The sequence below is a fragment of the Antrostomus carolinensis genome, unplaced genomic scaffold (genome assembly GCF_000700745.2).
Source record: "Antrostomus carolinensis isolate BGI_N321 unplaced genomic scaffold, ASM70074v2 scaffold44917, whole genome shotgun sequence".
Lineage (NCBI taxonomy): Eukaryota > Metazoa > Chordata > Aves > Caprimulgiformes > Caprimulgidae > Antrostomus > Antrostomus carolinensis.
The window spans coordinates 21,257-39,504 of NW_010326499.1; the positions used below are offsets into that span (position 1 = coordinate 21,257).

At 38.1% G+C, this 18,248-nt stretch overlaps 1 protein-coding gene across 1 annotated transcript in view; it reads right to left on the minus strand.

Moving 5' to 3' along the window:
• HAPLN1 (hyaluronan and proteoglycan link protein 1) overlaps positions 1-17,552 on the minus strand; it is a 30,163-nt gene extending 12,611 nt beyond the window's left edge. The window contains exons 1-2 of the mRNA XM_010171580.2: positions 17,431-17,552; positions 5,152-5,526 (exon numbers count right to left, since the gene is read on the minus strand). Coding sequence (XP_010169882.1) covers positions 5,152-5,526; positions 17,431-17,530 — 475 coding nt within the window. The 5' untranslated portion in view covers positions 17,531-17,552. The remainder of the gene's footprint in view (positions 1-5,151; positions 5,527-17,430) is intronic.
• Between the last annotated feature and the right edge of the window lie 696 nt (positions 17,553-18,248).

The window sequence follows — 18,248 nt, forward strand, 5'->3', positions numbered from 1 at the left end:
GTGGTGGCCCTTCAGCCCATGGCATCTTGTAACCAAGCTGCCAGTGGGGTTGCTTCTTTCTGACAAAGACAAGCATAGGAACTAGACTTGCCTGGCCTGGGGGAAGATTATTCCTTATTTTTCTACAGCCTTTATTAAAATTTGGAGACTGTTGTCTTTCTTTGCTCTCTTTAGGCTAATTACTTCTAATTCATTTAGCATTTTCCTTTCAGGTCATAATTTCCAGATAATTTTTTTCTGCTTTATTTTGAACTTTTTAGTTCACCTGCATCTTTCAAGTACCATTTCTCATAGCACTTACAAACACAGCTATGTCTACAAAGACCTGTCACCGTGTCAAAGAAGGAGTGACATAGGTCTGTCATGACTTACTCTTGACAAACTCCTGTTGTCATTTCACAAGACTTTTTCTTGCCTTCTAGGCACCTATGGATACTGTGTCCTATAAAATCAGTTTTATAGCAGAGAGAACAACAGATTGTCATGCAAAGGATATTTAAGATAGCTTTTTGTGTATGAATGTAACACCAAGACACAGAAGAAACCAATATCACATACGTTATTGGACTAAGTCCGATTTCTCCTGCTGTTAATAGTATGGAATTGGTTTCATATTGGTTTCAGGTACGAATTCCCCATTGCTTATATCCAGCTTAAGAACAAATGACTAGATTAGAAGATGATTGCTGTGACAATTTGGAAGAATTCATTCATATGCAGCTTATCAATTTGTTTGATCTATTTTGAACTATAAAGTTTGTTTCTTAAAGAGATGCCTGTTCTTTTTCTAAGTCTGTATCTCAGACATGAAGGCTAACATACCTCCAAGCAAGATCATAAAGCCTGATGGGCTTTTTGGTTCATGTGAAGCCACCCAAAGAGTTATGTTCTATCTAGAAGCAGTTTTCTACAGACATTTTTAATGGCTTTATCTAGATCTACATATTTCTAGTACTGCTGAACATACAAAGTAATAATTTTATAGCCTGTATTGCAAAACTATTGTGTTCAGTTATCACCTCTCCTGAAGACAGAAAATATTAAAAAAAATATTCCTAATAGAGTAAAAATCTGTCTTTGAATGTTTAGCCTTATTCCACTTTCTTTGTCACTTGGCCCATGGATCTCACAAAGGAACAGTTCACACAAATCTGTGCCTGAGCGGTATAACTGAGGGCTAGTGCTGGAGGTTTTGCATGCCTGGGAAGCCGAAGCACACAAACCTGATGTAGTGAGATTCATTACAGTGCCCAGTATTCATAAGAAAGGAAAATAGTAAAGCGCTAACATAAAGAAAATTTAGCGTAGAACAGTAAAACACCAATATAAGGAAAAATCTATGTAAACTGAGGATTCTTTCTTTGCTTATGACTTGGGCAACAACATCTACCTGCCTTAGGAGACCTTTTAATTTGCTAACCTTTTGACTCTCAGAACATTTGACAAAGATTGTAAAACTCAGGATCCATGTTTTTATGTGCAGGAGGACAGTAAGACTAATTCAGTAAGAAAATGGCTTTGGTGACAAGGTCAATTCTGTGCAGTACTTGACATTTCTTGCAGCCACTGTGCCTAGCCCAACTCTCCTGTCCTTAGACCAGTCCTTGTACAAAAAGGATGATAATCATGATGTGATTTAATAGTTCTTAAAACTGGTGGTTGTAAAACACTGACATGATTATCTAGTCCTGAGCTTTAGCTACTAGACAGTGCTGTCTCACTAGTATAGGGGGCAAATGGTGTGGTTCTGCATTAAATAATAGTGAAGAAAACATACCAAAAACATGTAAGGTATGTAACAAACAGACTGAACCTAATACCAGTGTTTTTTCAAAGCTAACAGTACCCAATTACTATGAACATTTTATTTAATGACAATCCCAGGATGCCTTTAAGTCTAATTAGAATAAAACAGTACCACATTCGGAGAAGAGAAGAGGTCCATTGAGGTAGAGGTCAACTATTTTCATATTGATATATTAACATACTTTCACCTAGCCAAAGCTGTACTGTTTGTACAGTGAGCTCACATTGGAGCCATCAGCTGTGTCACAGTGCTAGCGAGCATTCCTGGGTATAAATGGTTTTGTCTTGCTGCCAATTAACATCCTTAGGGCCACCAACTTAGGACACCAGGCTATTGGTGCAAATCCTTCCCACTGTGTGAGATTAACCTTATTATTTATAACAGATGTAGAATGTTAGGATGGGCTGATATATTTTTATTTTTGTTCAAAGGTTGATTTTTTTTTTCCCTTGATCTGTTCTGCTTTACCCAAATACATGAAACAGCAATTAAACAGCACTGCATAAAGCTGCAGCTGAGATAAAAAAAAAATAAGCACAAGGGCTGTAAATATAAATGAATTTTAAACATTATTATTTTACAAGGAAACTTCAGTGAAACTTAGACCCAGAATCATTTGATTTAGCTGCCATAAGCAAAACTGACACTGACACACTTGCTAGTCTTATCTCCCTTCTTGAAAGGTTATGTTTTACCATGAAGTTTCACAAATTAAATTTTCCTGTCTGACTAGGAAACATCACTCTACAGTTGACACCTGTCCCATGACTGACAAAAATCATTTAAAAGACATTGTCCTTTATGTTAGCCAGACCTCAGCTAAAATATATAAACTTTCCTTTCAGCAGAGATTGGAATATACTTGGTTGAAGAAATATGATTCCTCATATCCTTATGATTTTTCTTATTTTGGAGGTGGGGTAACATGGGAAGGAATGGTGCTGTTGTACACAGCTGGAGTTGCCATACTTCAAAGGGAGACACTGTTTAGAGTAATAGCAGTAAGCTAGAGAGGACAGTGTATATCAGGAGGTTAGAGCCAGGCTTTGTATCCAATGAGTGGGTGCTATATCACAAAACTGTCACAGTAAAAAGGTAGAAAATCTCCTTTTTTTCAGTTGTGTTACTGTATGCAGTAAAGAAAAGCTTTCTCATTGCTTTCTTACTCTAGTATCAATAAAATACTGCCTTTCAGATGCAGATCTCTGCATGTGCACAAGTATTTGTACCAAGATTCAGGCAGAAATTCCTGATCTGCCACTACAGCCATCAGCATCTCCCCTTCCCCAAGCACTCCTGGCACATCAAGAACCTCCTCACTTTTAATAGCAGAAAGCTAATGAACTTTTGCTTCATAGGCACAATGCTAAGTGGCACCAAAAGAATTTCTAGTCCAGATGTGTGGTGTGATGAACGCTTTAAAGATTTTACACCAGCTCTGAGACTTTTACACTGGCAAAAATACCATAATGCTGCAAAACAAAGGGAAATCCCAGGATCTGATGGACAGCAAGATACATATTTATTTATCTGGATTATCTCAATGTCTGATTGAAGTATGCACTTAGGATGTAAGGAGACTGTAAGAAGAATATGATTGAATTATTGAGCATCCTAACAACCCAGGGGTGGGCTCCAGGACTGTCTGCACAACAGTGTGAAAGAAGAGACGTGCTGGGGTCTGATGCAGCTAAACAGATGCTGCATGTTTCTGACCTGGATTATGTGGCACTTGCTATTCCTCATGTGCAGTAAATAGTTGCACTTATTACATTTTTATTTATATCCTTATTGTCTGGAAACCATCCTGTGAGGTGGATCACCCTTGTCCCCTGGGGCTGCCCACCTTGTAATGTGTCTCCTGTCCACAGGGCCCATACCTGCAGCCTGGGCAGGAACTTGTTTTAATGACAGCAGCTGCAACAAGCAGCTCAAAACTGTTTTAAACAACTTAAACTGGACATGCATATGTCCAATTTTCTTTATGCCCCAAGTTTGAAAAGAACAGTGTGCATTCTTATCAAAGATGGACTTTCTGTGGTGAAACAACCTAAATCAACAGTCCTGCTGGCATGGAAACTGTGCCTTTCTGCATGCAGAAATGGAAGGTTTCAGTAGCCTCCAACCGGGAATGGAAAAATAGATGTAAAGAAGTAAGCTAGGCCCATGACATCTACTTGGTTCCAAAACCCACTCAGCTAGTCTTATTGTGCAGGACAACAACTATATAACCATCACAATGTACAATAACCCTCAATGAGAGAGTAATAAATTTCACCTGTTAACAGGTGTGAGAGCCACACTTGTAAAAAAAAAAACCCCAAAACATCATGCTGTGAGGGGTTTTTCCTTTCCTTTCCTTTCCTTTCCTTTCCTTTCCTTTCCTTTCCTTTCCTTTCCTTTCCTTTCCTTTCCTTTCCTTTCCTTTCCTTTCCTTTCCTTTCCTTTTCCTTTTCCTTTTCCTTTTCCTTTTCCTTTTCCTTTTCCTAACTACTTTTCACAGATAACGTGGCTTCTATAAAGTTCTCTCTGTTGTACACTTGCTGGTAAGTATAAGGCTGAGGAAGACATCTTCATGCAACTTTTAGTTTACTGCTGAGTTCAGTGCCTTGGGGAAAAAGGTCAAATGCTGGTTTACAAGCACTGAATCTCATAAAATTTATCTGAATTTCATAAGAGCAAAGGAAAGTTGAATTCTTGGTCCTCTTTAAACCTGTATCACTAATTTTTTAATGCTTTGTACTCTACTATGTTCAAGAATATTCCTGAGGGAAATGACTACAGACTACATGTAGGAGTTTTCTTGGCAGCCAATATAGAGATCTATTTTATGTAATTATACGGCTGGAAAAAAACCAAAACTATTGTCTCTGGAAAAATAATTTAACAATTTTTCCTTTTTGTCAGAAGATTTGTATTTGCTCAATAATCTAAAATGTCCCAAAGTTCTGTAAAATGGCTATTAGGGGAATATTTAATATAATTTTGCCTAAGTCTACTGTAAAAAACATGCAATGACTTCTGTAAAGTGATAGGAGCAAATCAAAAACACATGGAGTTCTTCATACTATGTTTGGTCATTCTTTTTTGGCTTCCTTCACACTGGGTCTCACTGGGAGCTGAATATGCCATGGGCTAGCATAAGTTATAGAAGTCCTAATGTTCTTCTAATTTATGATCATTGTCATGGGCTGTCAGGCCAAGATCCCCAGAGCACAATGAATCCCACTTCTCAGCTTGCTGTTATCACTCATAATACAATATCAGCAGCTTTGGGAGGAAAAAGCAGATATTCATTAACACGGCGCAAATCTGAATGTAAGTGTAATTCAGGTGTTACCTACCTTCCAAATTCAGAGCTACCACTGCTGTATCATCCTCTAATCCTTCAATCACCTCACACTTATATCTCCCATAATCCTCCAGTATTATATTTGTGATTATAAGAGAGGCATCATTTTCACTGCTTTCCCTCAGAAACACTCTGCCTTGGTAGTTTCCATAGCTCTTTCTGTGGTGTCCCATCGCAACAAAGACGTCCACTTCTTTGAGGTAATCTGAGGTGAGTTTGGTCCACTTGACCCGGATTTTGTGGGTTCCTGAGCCAGCTGTTGATGTGTGTTCATGGTAAAATTTACATGGCAGTGTGACATTGCCACCTCGGTGTGAGAAGAGTTTAGCTTGCTCTGCTACCACAAGTAGACGGGGTCCATTTTCTGCTGGGATTCAAGGAGAAAAACAAAAACAAGGATTAGTCTGCAATCTATATTTTACAGAATGGATATGATCAATGTCATAAAACCCATCAGCTCTATTATAGACTAAGTTTTCAGGATCATTTCCCTGCAAGCATTTTGTACCTATGCAGTAGTAGGGTGTACAAACCAGTTGTAATTATTTACTTAACTGCAATTATGTCTGTATGTGCACACCCCCAAACAGGCAGATGGGCAAACTAGTTTGCAGCACTGCTTTCCCATATAGGCAGAAGCCATCCCACATACTCCACAGTCATGAAGATAGAGTTGTATAAATGTATTTACAGTTGTATAGCTGATGGATGAATGCCATCATCCATAAAAGGCTCCACACAAACTTTATTTCCCTGTGTGTTGTTCAAGAGCTGTCAATCAACGCTTCATTTTTTTTTCATAAGTCAATTTTTATGTATGGACTCGACTTATTCAAGCAGCAGCATACAAAGCTCCTCACGATCTTGGATGTGGTGAATTACATTCACAAAACAGAAAAAACATTAGTGTATCAAATAGGACTATTTATATTGACATAAAAAGTGTCAGCATAATTCTAAAATGTCTCAATTTCTATTTGTACTTTATTCTAATTTTTCAATTTGAGTTCCTCTTCTAATATACTTCCACCAAAGTAAGGAAGTTCAAATTATCTTCAAATGTCACTGTTTTATCGTTGATATTTTGATTTTGCTTTTCACACAAACCTGTATTTAACTGGCTGGCTCCTCTAGTCCTCACCCCAGACTCCCTGCCCTCTTTCCTCTCTAGTAGGTCACTACAGCTGATGTTGCTTTACTAATTCATTACATCTAGGACAGCGAGCCTGAGCAGGTGCTCGCTTCCAACCTTAAGTCTCTGGGGCTTTTCTGACAGGCTGTGCTGCCTTGGGAAAACCTTGGAAAGCACAGATTTCATGCTGGCAGTCAACAGATGTATCCAAAAGCGAGAACATTTCCTTCTTTCGGACCCTGTTGCCTCTCCTTTCATGCGCAGTTTGCAAAATAGGTTTAGCAAGCTCAGCACTTCTGTAGATATTGCTGCCCTCTATCATTGAGACACCAACCAAAACTAGCAACAAATTACCAGTGCTCTGCTCACTGGGAAAGAATTGCCAGCCTCACTCTACATAACAGATTGTGGAGAAAGTCTTTGTAATTCCCTATGTGTGTTCAGCAAGTCAATGTAACCACCTAGAAATGTGATTCCCAACTCTAAGCCTCATCTGGCTCTCCATAAATTCAGCAAAAGCCAAGTTCCCAAACGAGGAAGCTGCTGTGGGGCTGACCCTATGAAGGCCAGCAGCAATTTTCTCCTAGCATCCATGGGGATAGATCTGGATTGTTAAGACAAAATGCTTGCAAAAATGTCATCAGCCAGAGAGAGGTGTGGATGACTGAAGGAGGGACAGACTGCAACGGAGACAGGCTGACAGATGAGGTTTCAGTGATGAGCCCACCAAGGAGTATCCCACCCTCCAGCTGTCTGTTCACAGCACTGCAAAAATCTGTGGTGTGTCCACAGCCACGGTGGGTGGAGGGAGACTTTAGGAGCTGTAGCTCATAAATGTCTTCAGACAGTTCTAGGCTTCTGAATCTTGTTGACAGGTCTGCCAGCTAAATGATTTATTCACCTGAACTGCAGTTCCAGCTTGACTTCACTATCTGTCCAAGCTGGCTGTACTAAGCAGCAGAAGAAACCCCAGTGTCTGAAGCATTTTATGACTGTGTGAACATGTTCAGGGGTGGCAACTGCAAAGACAAGCTCGCAGAGTGCAAATATGCATCTGCTTCAGAAAAACAGGTAGCCCAAATGTGTAGTTCTTCATCAGGAGATGCTATGTCAAGAGCATTGCCAGGGTACCAGCCTCCTGAAGAATGACCAAGCTTGAATGCTGCAAGTTGTTTTACCAGGATGAGAGACCTTCCTACCTAATAAAAAATCATTACTGCAGAGCAGATCACCTGCAGCCCGATACCACTGGTTTTCTTTTTTGCTGCTGTTCTTCCCACAGGTGATCAGAGGCTCAGGGCTGCTCCAATAACCCATCTACCCCTTTCAGAGGAGAGCATCCAAGGAGAGGGGTGATCTAAGGCAAGGCACCATGGAAAGTGTTGCTAACACTGTTTCCACAGGATGAGGAGAAGGAAGAAAGTGAAGGCAGCCAGGATGGTTTGTCTGCAAAATTCCTTGCTTCCTTCAAAGACAAAGACGTTCCACAGACTTCTCTCCACCTTGGGAGGAGAAATGTTATGCTTTGGGCTGGTTATTACAAAAAAAAAAATCTGAATCAGAGCTCAACTATGTTGAGTCTTTAATACTGAAACAGTCAAGTTAACAAATATTAGCAGAAAGGACTGGGGCAGGAGGGAGAGTCTGGTAATGCTCTCTCTTTCTAACAACAGCTAGCCTGTGCCAGCAAGGCCTGGAGACTTGCCCAGAGCACTGTCACCTCTGACTCCAGCATTAGTATCGTAACACGGTGGGGTACCTCTCTCCTGGCTGCTTCCCACTTCCCCTGGCCCTTTGTAGCAGCTGTTACCTGAGTTTATATCTAAGTAAGGGTACAGAACAGAAGGGATAGCAACCTGGGAAAGGAAAGAAAAGCATGTTTTTTTTCCAGCCTGGAACATATCCTGCATCCCTGGAGGATCAAAGGGAGATGCAACGCTTGAAACATGCCTCTACCCTCAAGTTTTCTAAAAAACAATTATTTTTTTTACAGACAGAGATGATATGCCCTTCTCTCTAGCACAAGAGTGGGGCAGAAAATTACATTGCTGCTGCTCACAGACCTCAACAAGGAGGAAGGAAGAATCTCTGGCTTTTGAGGAAAAGCAGATATCAGATTAAGGGATGCTGCATAGTTTATCATTGGGCGAGAAGACAGGCAGAACACATGCAGGCAGTAGGGATTTAGGATTAAAAATGAGATGACAGGGGTTTGGCAAGAGGACAAGAGGGCTTTATTAACCAGCAGCCAGTGTGAACCAGGGCCAAATTCACCTAAGTGCATATTTTTGGGAGCATGGCAAAATGAATGGTCTTGATTCTGGATTTGACAAAGAACAGTTAAAAATAACCCCACAACAAACCAAAAAATGCCCAAACACAAAGCAAACCAGAATCCCTTAATTTACAATATGTTTAGCACTCTAGATGCAGCATTCTAGTTTACTGCTGTGAAAGTCAGCTTCAATGAGGAATTAATCCTGCTTCCTAGGTTACCTTAATACAATGAGCAATGATCTGTTGTGAAATGGTGATCTGATCATGAAAGGTGGGTAAAACACTCTTTTAAAGGCTTGTCAGAATGGTTCCCTTTCCTCATGAGGTTTCTGACAAGGCTGCTCCTTCTTAATAAAATTATCTTTGTATACCAAAAAGATGAGTGCAAAAAGGAAAAAGATGGGATAGGGAAGTGTTATCACAGAATCCAGCATGTTATTTGAGGAAGAAAATACTTCTTTCTACCCAGAACTACTGTCTTCAGAAGTACCATCAGAGAATTTGTAAGGTGAATGGTCAAAAAACTCTAAACACTGCAAACCCCAGATAATCCCTCACTAAACTTGTCTGCAACAGGACAGTTTGGATCATTGCTGGAGACAAGACAGACCACATGCATGGCCACTCAAGAGCGTCAGATGGTGGACTAACGGCGGGGAATGTACTGGCCAATCTCAAGCTGCTCCTTCTGTTGGGAACAGAGATGGCAACAGCCTGGTTATTGGCTCTGGTCTCAGCTCCAAGGTCAGAAGTGGAAGGAGAAAGGTTTGCTAGGTGGGGTTTCCACTCTTCAAGACATATTTTGCCTTGTAAGACAGGTAGCAGCTTAGCTGTTAGTACAGAACCAGGCATCACTGGTGACTAATTTGATGTATTTTTTCCACTCCTGTTTCCCTACTATCAATTCTGACAGGCTGTGGCCTTTTGTTAATCCTCTTGGTGAAATTAAATGGATGACAAAGGAAACATAACGCAAAAACAGCTAAAGTAGCTAAAATTTAGTTTGTCCAAGTTGCAGAAGCTGTCCAGCTGTGCAGGATAACACACAACTGTGGGAGCTGCTTCTCCAAGCCGTAGGGAAATACTGCCTGCCACAAGTGAAAACTCACTTAGAAACTTGCTATTTGGGTTGGCTTTGCTGTACCTCAGTGGTGCCAAATCAAGCAGGTATATACTGCAGGTGAAAGGGCATCTTGCTACCTTAAAAGTGATAAGGCACAGGCAGCAGCAGGCTATCTGCCTCTCTCTTATTCTCCACCTCTTTTTTTCCCTTATCTGAATGCAATGCAATTAGCACAGCTGTTCTGGTTGTCCACACATCCAACCCTGACTTCAGTGTGATTCCCATTTCAAGGGTGGTAAGTGGACTTGCTCTCATGCTGCTAGAGCTCTCAATTCGGTCTCACCTGTTGGTTTATTAGTTTAGCTCCAAATTTTACTGCTGGCCATGTATCCAGATTTGTTTGTCTTTTTAGTTGTTTTTATTAGAGTGATTTTTTTGTTTGGTTGTTTTTGTTTGCTCGTTTGTTTGGTTGGTTTTTGGTTTTTGCATTTTTTTCTCTCTCTTAACTGGCTTCTGCATTCAAGAGTAATGGCAAGCCAGGTTTGGGAGGCCAGGAACATAGTGTGGGGCAGAGAGGATGAGTCACACCTCAACCCTTGGCAAACAGCTTTATCCACTTTATCCATCAGAACTGTCCTGGCAACAAAACTTGATTATTCCTCCATTTTAATGGACTAACTTACAGAGCAACAGTGGAAAAAAAGAAAGTGCATTTTTAGAGGGAAAAAATAATAAGTCAAGGATTACATTATAGACGTGTTTAGTCAGATAAACTCATGTATTGCCTAAATGTTCCACATTGTTAGCAAGCCATTAGGTTAAAAACACCATGTGTCATCCTACTTCAAATAAACACAGAGCTGTTTCTTGCTTTCCTGTAGTGTTACCAGGGGCTTGAGCATAACTCTCATGCTAAAATAGCCTCTTTTCCTGTAGCAGTGGAACGCTCTGGTATCCCACCATGCTTATTTAAAACTCAAAAATAATTTATTTGCTAACAATAATTCCCACTTGCTAGAATATGTACAGAAGTGCATTATTGATATACACATATATGTGTGTATTACTCAGAGAATCTGAAGAACAAAAACATAAGGAAGAATTATGCACACACTTTTTTTCCCCACACACTTTTCCTACTACTGGTTTTCTATGTTTTAACTAACTACAATTTAATTTGGCTTTTGGAAAAAAAAAAAAAAAAAAGAAAAAGTAAAACACTTTGTATATCAGCTGTAAAACTAGGAAAAGCTGTACTTATTTGGCCCAAGTATTAATGCGATTTTGCTTATGTCACGAGAAAGAAAACACAAGCCTCAAACTCCCATGTTCCTACCTCTGAACTGACAGGACAAAATACTCTCTACACATTACTTTTAAGTTTTGATGTACAACTGGTAAGAAAGATGGTAGATAAATCTTACTTAAAAAGTTCAGGTACATGGTTCCAAATAATAGTACAGCTAAAAATACCTGTTTTACAAATGGCAGAGAAGAAATCTGTCTCTCCAACACAGAGACGACAAGATTGAGGTAAAACGTTTTTCAGCTGATCTCATCTACTCAACCTGAGTAATGTGTTGTGGGAGATTGTTAAGGGGCCATATTAACTCAAGTTTAGGTTTCTAGGAGACCTAACAGCACTTAAAACCATCAGGGAAATAACAAACTTTAATTCTTCTAAAATATTGCCACACTTTGCCTTAAAGAAATTGAAGTATGTGTTTACTTCAGTATAGATAAAGAAATTGCACTAAGATCAGGCCTCATAGAGCAGAATAGAACAGAAATAATGACGATGTCTGTGCACATCTGCACATAAGGAAATATTCATGGGTGGCATTGAGACTGTTTGACAAAACTGAAATATCACACAGAACCACTGAGGAGCTTTTCCAGTTCTTTAATTACCTCTAAATGCTACATATATGGAATTAGACTGATGTAGCAAGTAAAGATAAATTAGTAATTTAAATTTATGCTTAATGCAAAACCTTTTGCTTCTGTAGCATTTTTTTTACAGCCCAAACATACTGGTACCTATCATTTAAGGTCTATTCCAAAACATGCAGTTCTGAATGCCTTTAAAGAAAACAATATGCCAAAAGGAGATGAGGTTGCTCTTTGCTGACATTTCTATTACATGCTGTTGCAACATGTAATAGAAGAGGAAAGCAAGTTGTGTTGATGTAAAAGAAACATCTCAATTACAAGAAGAGACTGCAAAATGGATCATGACTTAATCTAAAGTGTCCTGAATTGCAACAAAACCAGGAAGAAATTTTAAGCAGAAAAGATAAATGCAATAAAATTGAAAGAAATAACAGGTAACATCACTGAGAATGGGAAAATGCAGAAAGGTCAGAGAGGTGGACGAAAGGAAAAAAGTCAAAAGGGAAAGTGGAAAAGCATGTAACTTGGGAAGACAAGAATTAATATATGAGGTCAAATCAGTAGTGCATCTAATCTTTTATTATGTTTTAGGCTAGTTCAGCAAGTCTATGCAGCTTCTTTCTGTTGGTTCTGGCTTGTTTTGAAGAAAAGGACATGGACTATAAATAAAACTCATTATCATACAGAACAAGCTGGGAAAATATTTCTTCTGCTTTTGTTATTAATTGATTTAACTTTTTTTTTCCAATAGGGTAGTGTTAGAAAGTTTTGTGCTCATTCTATGTAGATATTTCTTGTTATGTATAAATAAATCCTTATAGAGATCTTAATAGACAAATGGGTATTTTTGTATCTGAAAGGTAAAGAAATGCTGCATAATATAAGTTCATTCATATTCAAGGAAATCTAAAAAGTTAAAGGTTGATCCTTCAGAAACCAAACTTTATATTTTCTCCGCTGGCCTTTCTTGTTGTATTTTTAAAATCTGAACAAACTGGAGGCATATGCTAAAGGTTCCTGCCACCCTCAAGTAATTAACTTAGCAATTACTGTAATGGCTTAGTCAACTTCATTTATTTTGCAGAGCAGCTACACATAGAAGAATGCTCTTATCTCTGAAGTGTACTTTGCCTCTTTGAATAATTGGTCAGCAACTAACTCTATGAATAGATTAGAGAGATATACAAAGCTGAGCACCAAAAAGAATTATCTTCCTCTCTCATGGGTCACAAAGTACTTTGCAGATCTTGACTTCAGAGAAAAAGATGAGTCTTTAATTACATTGATATGCTTAGAGTTTTCTTGTTGTGGACACTTATGTAGCTAAGGTATACTTTTGTCCCATTTTCACATTCACCAGGTAATTGATTTCATTTAGGATTATGATTTTTTCTAAAGAGTGAAACTGGTATCCCCGAAGGCACACATGGTTTGCTGGGGAGGGGGGGATAAGGGGAGCAACAGTTCTTATTTAAATATAGTTCTCTCATTTGCTTTTATCAGCAAAAGTTAAACTGGAATGACTTTTGTATGCTGACAAAGTACCAGAGAGGAAGGTGATATGGTCAAGCATTCCGGGATAATAGAGCAGCCTGATCAAAACCATGAAATCCACCACAGGCTTCAGGAAAGGAAATAAAATAGAAAAAAAAATGCAGCTTTAAATATTTTATAAATTTTGTTCATAGGTATTGGAATAAAACCAAAGAAGAAAAATATAAACAAAAGAAGTGGGCCAGAGGAAAGAAGCAGAAAGGAAATACTGGCAAAGGTAGGGAGGTAAAAGTCTCTAGCAGATGAGAAATTGGACTGAGGTGCAGTTTCATTGTATTAACCAACAAGGGCAGAACCAGGAACTAGAGCTGACACTGACAGCAGGAACAGAGAAGCCAGCAACTCATTTCTAGGAAAAACTGGAATATTTAACAGAGAACACATCTATTTCTATTGCAATGTTTAGCCAAGCTAAAGAAATCCAGTTTCAAGAGAGTGGACATTTGAAAGACAGAGCTCTGTGTTCACAGAAGCAATGACCTGTCAGTATAATCAGAGAAAAAACACAAGTTATGATATACTGTTCATTCTGGTTAGCAAAGGCTGACTCTGAGAGAGATGGCAGGACTTTTTACACTAATGGAGGGGCAGCAAAGTAGGGTAACTAGATCTTCTGGTACCTGACAGAGTTGTTAAGGGAATCAGAAGCATGCTGAAACAGTCGTCAGACCATAATACAGTATTAATAGCTGGCTGCCAAATGAAAGATAAAGGTGATGAGGTGGCACTGTAGATTAGTGAGAATGTACGTTAGCAAGAAATGATAGTGAGGACAAAACAGAGAGTGGATCAAAAACATGTCAGGAAGGACTACAAAATATATTATTGTAGCAGTGAAAAAAAAAGTATTTTAAATGGGGACAGGTTCATTTTTTAGTATGGAGTCACTACTTAGATAAAGGTGGAAGACAACAGAGAAATGACCCAAGTGTTATATTAACAAATCCTCTCTTTTTAATAATGTTGGGTTTGATGTTCTGGAAGTATGATGTTGTTTAAAGTACCTGAGTGCATTGATATGAAATGAAAACATAAAGATGAAAGTTTAACTTAGAAAATACAGCCTATTTAAAGAAAAGAGTAGAAAACCTCACAGCCTGAAGTACTGATGTTACTATTGACACTTTGTATTGCAAACCTAATGGCAGAGAAATTAGCTCATCTATCACTTTAAGAATGGTACCATGTGTTTCTGGACAACAGCAAAATAACAAATACATATAAGGAAAGTAATTTAACCATTAGCAGGCTGATTAGTTTGACCCCAACAGCAAACAGAACCTTAGAACAATTTTTAAAGAAAAATTGTTGAAGAACAGAAATAGAGTAAGTCACTAGAAAGAGGGATAAAATGCAGTGGATAATTACCAAAGGTGTCAGACTAATTTTATAGGAACTATATAAGAAAAATAAAATGCATAATGACAGGGAAATATGATGTATCAATTGCTTGGAGCTCAGGAAAGTGAGTGATATGGGCAATATAAGAAATGAGACAGAATGGAGAAAATAGGTCTTTTGGTAGAAACTTTGATAAGGGTCCAAGAACTAGATACAGAGGAGATTGCAATTGGTTGGGCTGAAACATAAATGAGTAGCCTAGAAAAAGGTCAGTGAACGTTCTCCAGTATAATTTTTGAAACTCTTTAAATTTTCCACTAATTTACCTTATAAAATAAGTGTGACTATTGAACTAATAACATTTTCACTTGGCACATTAAGCATCACTGAAGGGAGGAGAATGGATATTTAGAACGTTTGAAAAAAGAAGGGTGGAGAAAGTATGATAATATTTAATACTGAATGCATAATCTATTTTTTAAGGCCTAGTATGAAGAATTATTGATAAAAACCTTGTACTTGTTAATTGCAAGTGATAATGAGGGAGAATGAATGATAAATATAGTCTGTCACAATAGACTATGGATCAGCACTGCAGCATGGCTGGGAATTGTACAAATTTGATACAAAATCTGAAAACCAAAGCATTGTTATCTGGAAAACAATAATACTAATGCCAGCCTAAGATCTTATCTGGAGTAAAATCCTGGCTAAATGCACTCAAGAAGTATGAATTCAAACAAGAACCAGTGTAGAGATGAACTACTAACATTGTCAGGTAACAGGAGGTTATCCACTTAGAGAAGAATTTGGAAAAGTTTCCTCAAATGATAGCTGTGAGGACAAGGTGTTGTCTTATTAATGTTTTGAAATTAACATCAAAGAAGAAAAATTCTTATGTGAAGCTGAGGAACAACTCTAGGAGAAGTATAAAGCCACACAATGGCTGTGAAGAAACACAGAGAATTAGAAGAGTGTTTTTCATATCAGAAAAATAAGGTCCAAATCTACCTTGGAGTAATGAGATTTGAACCCAGCTTTTTTAAAAAAATGAAATTTAACCCACAGGAGATTACATGATGTAAAGAAAGAGGAATAGAAGACCCTTTAGTTCATTGCCTCAGGAGATCCCTTTCAGCTCTGTGTACTTGACTGCACAACATCTATCTGCACCTTTTGTAATTCCAGGGCATTTCGAAGCGTGCAATCCAGGAATTTAGCTACACATCTCTTGGTTTTCAGCTGTGGAGGGGGATGCTATGCTCCTTAATGTAATATAAAATACCTTTTGTATGAAGCTATAGCACATGTGTTCCACAGGCTTCCCTGATTCCCTGCTCATTTCCAGGTGTAGATTGTCATATGTGTTTATGCAGCGCTAGGCAGAGTGGAATCCCAACCCTGATGGGATTTCACCATGCAGAGAGGAATGAAAAAAATGGTAAAAATAACAGGTTCCAGGCAGTTTTATTCTTTTTGATTTGTAGTCTGTGTATTTCAGAGCCTGAATCAGGTGATGTACAAAGCTCATGGTAGAGCTCAATTTTAAGCTTGATTCATCTTTCCTTGAAGGAATAAACTCTAGAGGTTCAGAGGAATTTCCATGGGTAGGGAGAATGGTCCATCTTGAAACTTTTATTAGCTTTGAACTATTTAGCACTTGCAGACTGCACTGTACACACACTGAAGTTCTATTAATAATCGACATGTATGACTTGCAAATTACACTAAACTGCTGACTAAGCAGGTTTAACATACACACTTTAAAGAAAAAAAAAAATTTGATTTGGTTTCATTATTTCCACTAATTCAATCTTCCAAAAAGATAAATAACGTTCAGAGATAGAAACTGCATTATACAAGGAAAGGCAAAATACATGTTTATTAGACCTGAGTGTAAAATTTGAAATTTACCCTGGGGAATGAATGTTAATTGTCTCTCAACAGTGATATGTCTTCATTTTGATACAACACATTCTTTTGACCTTCATCCTGTGAGTTTCCTTAGAGTGAAACCAGCTATCTGTTATTCCTTATTTGACCTTGACAATCTGAGTGTCTGTTTTAATAAGTGCAGGATACCTTTAACCTCTGTGGCTTTCCTGTGAGCTTCTAAATGTTCAGGCTTTCTTAGTAACCTGACATAACTTGGTAATTCATATTTTCTCAGACATTCAAACAACATAATTTGCCAGCTGTTGAGGGAAAGGAAACAAATTTTAGAGAGAGGCAGAGAACAATAATGCTGCGTTTCTTAATTTTGCAAGTTTAATTTTAGCCAGCCTCAAGAAACACGTAAATGAAAGCAGGAAAATCCCTGTTAGTTCTGCCTGTCCTTACTGCATAAATCCCCTGCTTTTTCTTAGACAGGATGACCCTCATAGACTGAAGCTGGGACTGAAAAAACAGCTGCATTGTACTGCAGACTCAAATCCTGCTACAGCTGTAAGCTCTGGGATTCAAACACAAACCAAACAGGATTATGCAGAAGGCCAGTATAACACTTAGTGTGAATTAAAGGTTTGAGGAAAGATACATTTCTTTCAGGGTAAGCTAATCTTTTTATTTTTCTGGTTTATTTTGCCCAATTATTATATCAGATATGCTGAGCCTTTTAAAATAATAAACAGCAATAAATATCTGTAATGTGAAGAACTATGCATGACAGTCTTCTTGAAATCAAACATATTCCACAATTTAAATGGGTATTTCAACCCATTGCAGTTGCTTATTATTTTAGGATGCATGATTTTTTCCTTTATCTTAAATCATGCTAAGTGACTAAGTGCTATTAAACAGTGCAACTTTTTTTTTTTTTTTTTTTTTTTTTTTTTTTTTTACTTTCCTTAGGAGTAACAATAATGCAACAGAACCAGAAAAGGTTTGGTCACCAGTAAGAATAGTATTTAAAAAACAGTGCAGTGGAATAAAAAATTAAGGATCATTAAGCATATTATTCTGTTTCCCTCAGCAAGCTGAAGATACTGGTATTTTCTCACGTATTTCCTTACCTTGAATGTGAATAATTCTTTCATGCTCCAGACTTGAGTTGTCAGGGTGAGGTTCAGCCCAGCAGACAGAAATCAGCACCAGAAAAAGTAGACTCTTCATCTTTATAGTCAAAAGAATCTTCTTTACTGTAAGGATATCACACACGAAGAAGCTTGTGAATTTTCCAAAACCTTTACACTGTTGTACTGCACACAACTTGTTACAGCAATGATCTTAGGAGGGATCTATAGCATTTTTAACCCACTCAGCTGAAAAAGTTACAACAGCTACTAATTTTTTAGGCATGAAGACTGGACCTTTTTGTCATGGACTGTCATTAAATGAAACTGGCAATACATATTTAACTCTGCCTATGCAGAAATACAACAAGAAAAAAACAACAAAAAAAGGCACACACACAAATATCCATAAACCAAACTCCCTGCAAGACCATACCTGTGTTTCAAAAACAGTTCTAGTGTACTCTTGCTTTTCCAGACCTACTCTAGATCTGGTCTGTAAATACAGTTAAAACAATCAAAGCTATCATTATATCTATATCCACTGCACGATTCAATCTGCTGGTGTTAGATTTTCAATATTAAAACCATCTTCTCGTAGGTTTTGGCATTTCAGTCAAGACTGCAACTTAACTTAGTAGTCAGGGTAGTAAGTTTGCTTGAGCTAAGCAGTAAAGATGACAAAACATTTATCAGGCTGACTAGAAAGAACTATTTTCTTTCAGATCCACTTACCATTTTAAAAGATGCCTAAATACACAATGAAATGTTCAAAACCATGGACAAAGTAGGTTAGAGTTGTATATGCTACCACTGCA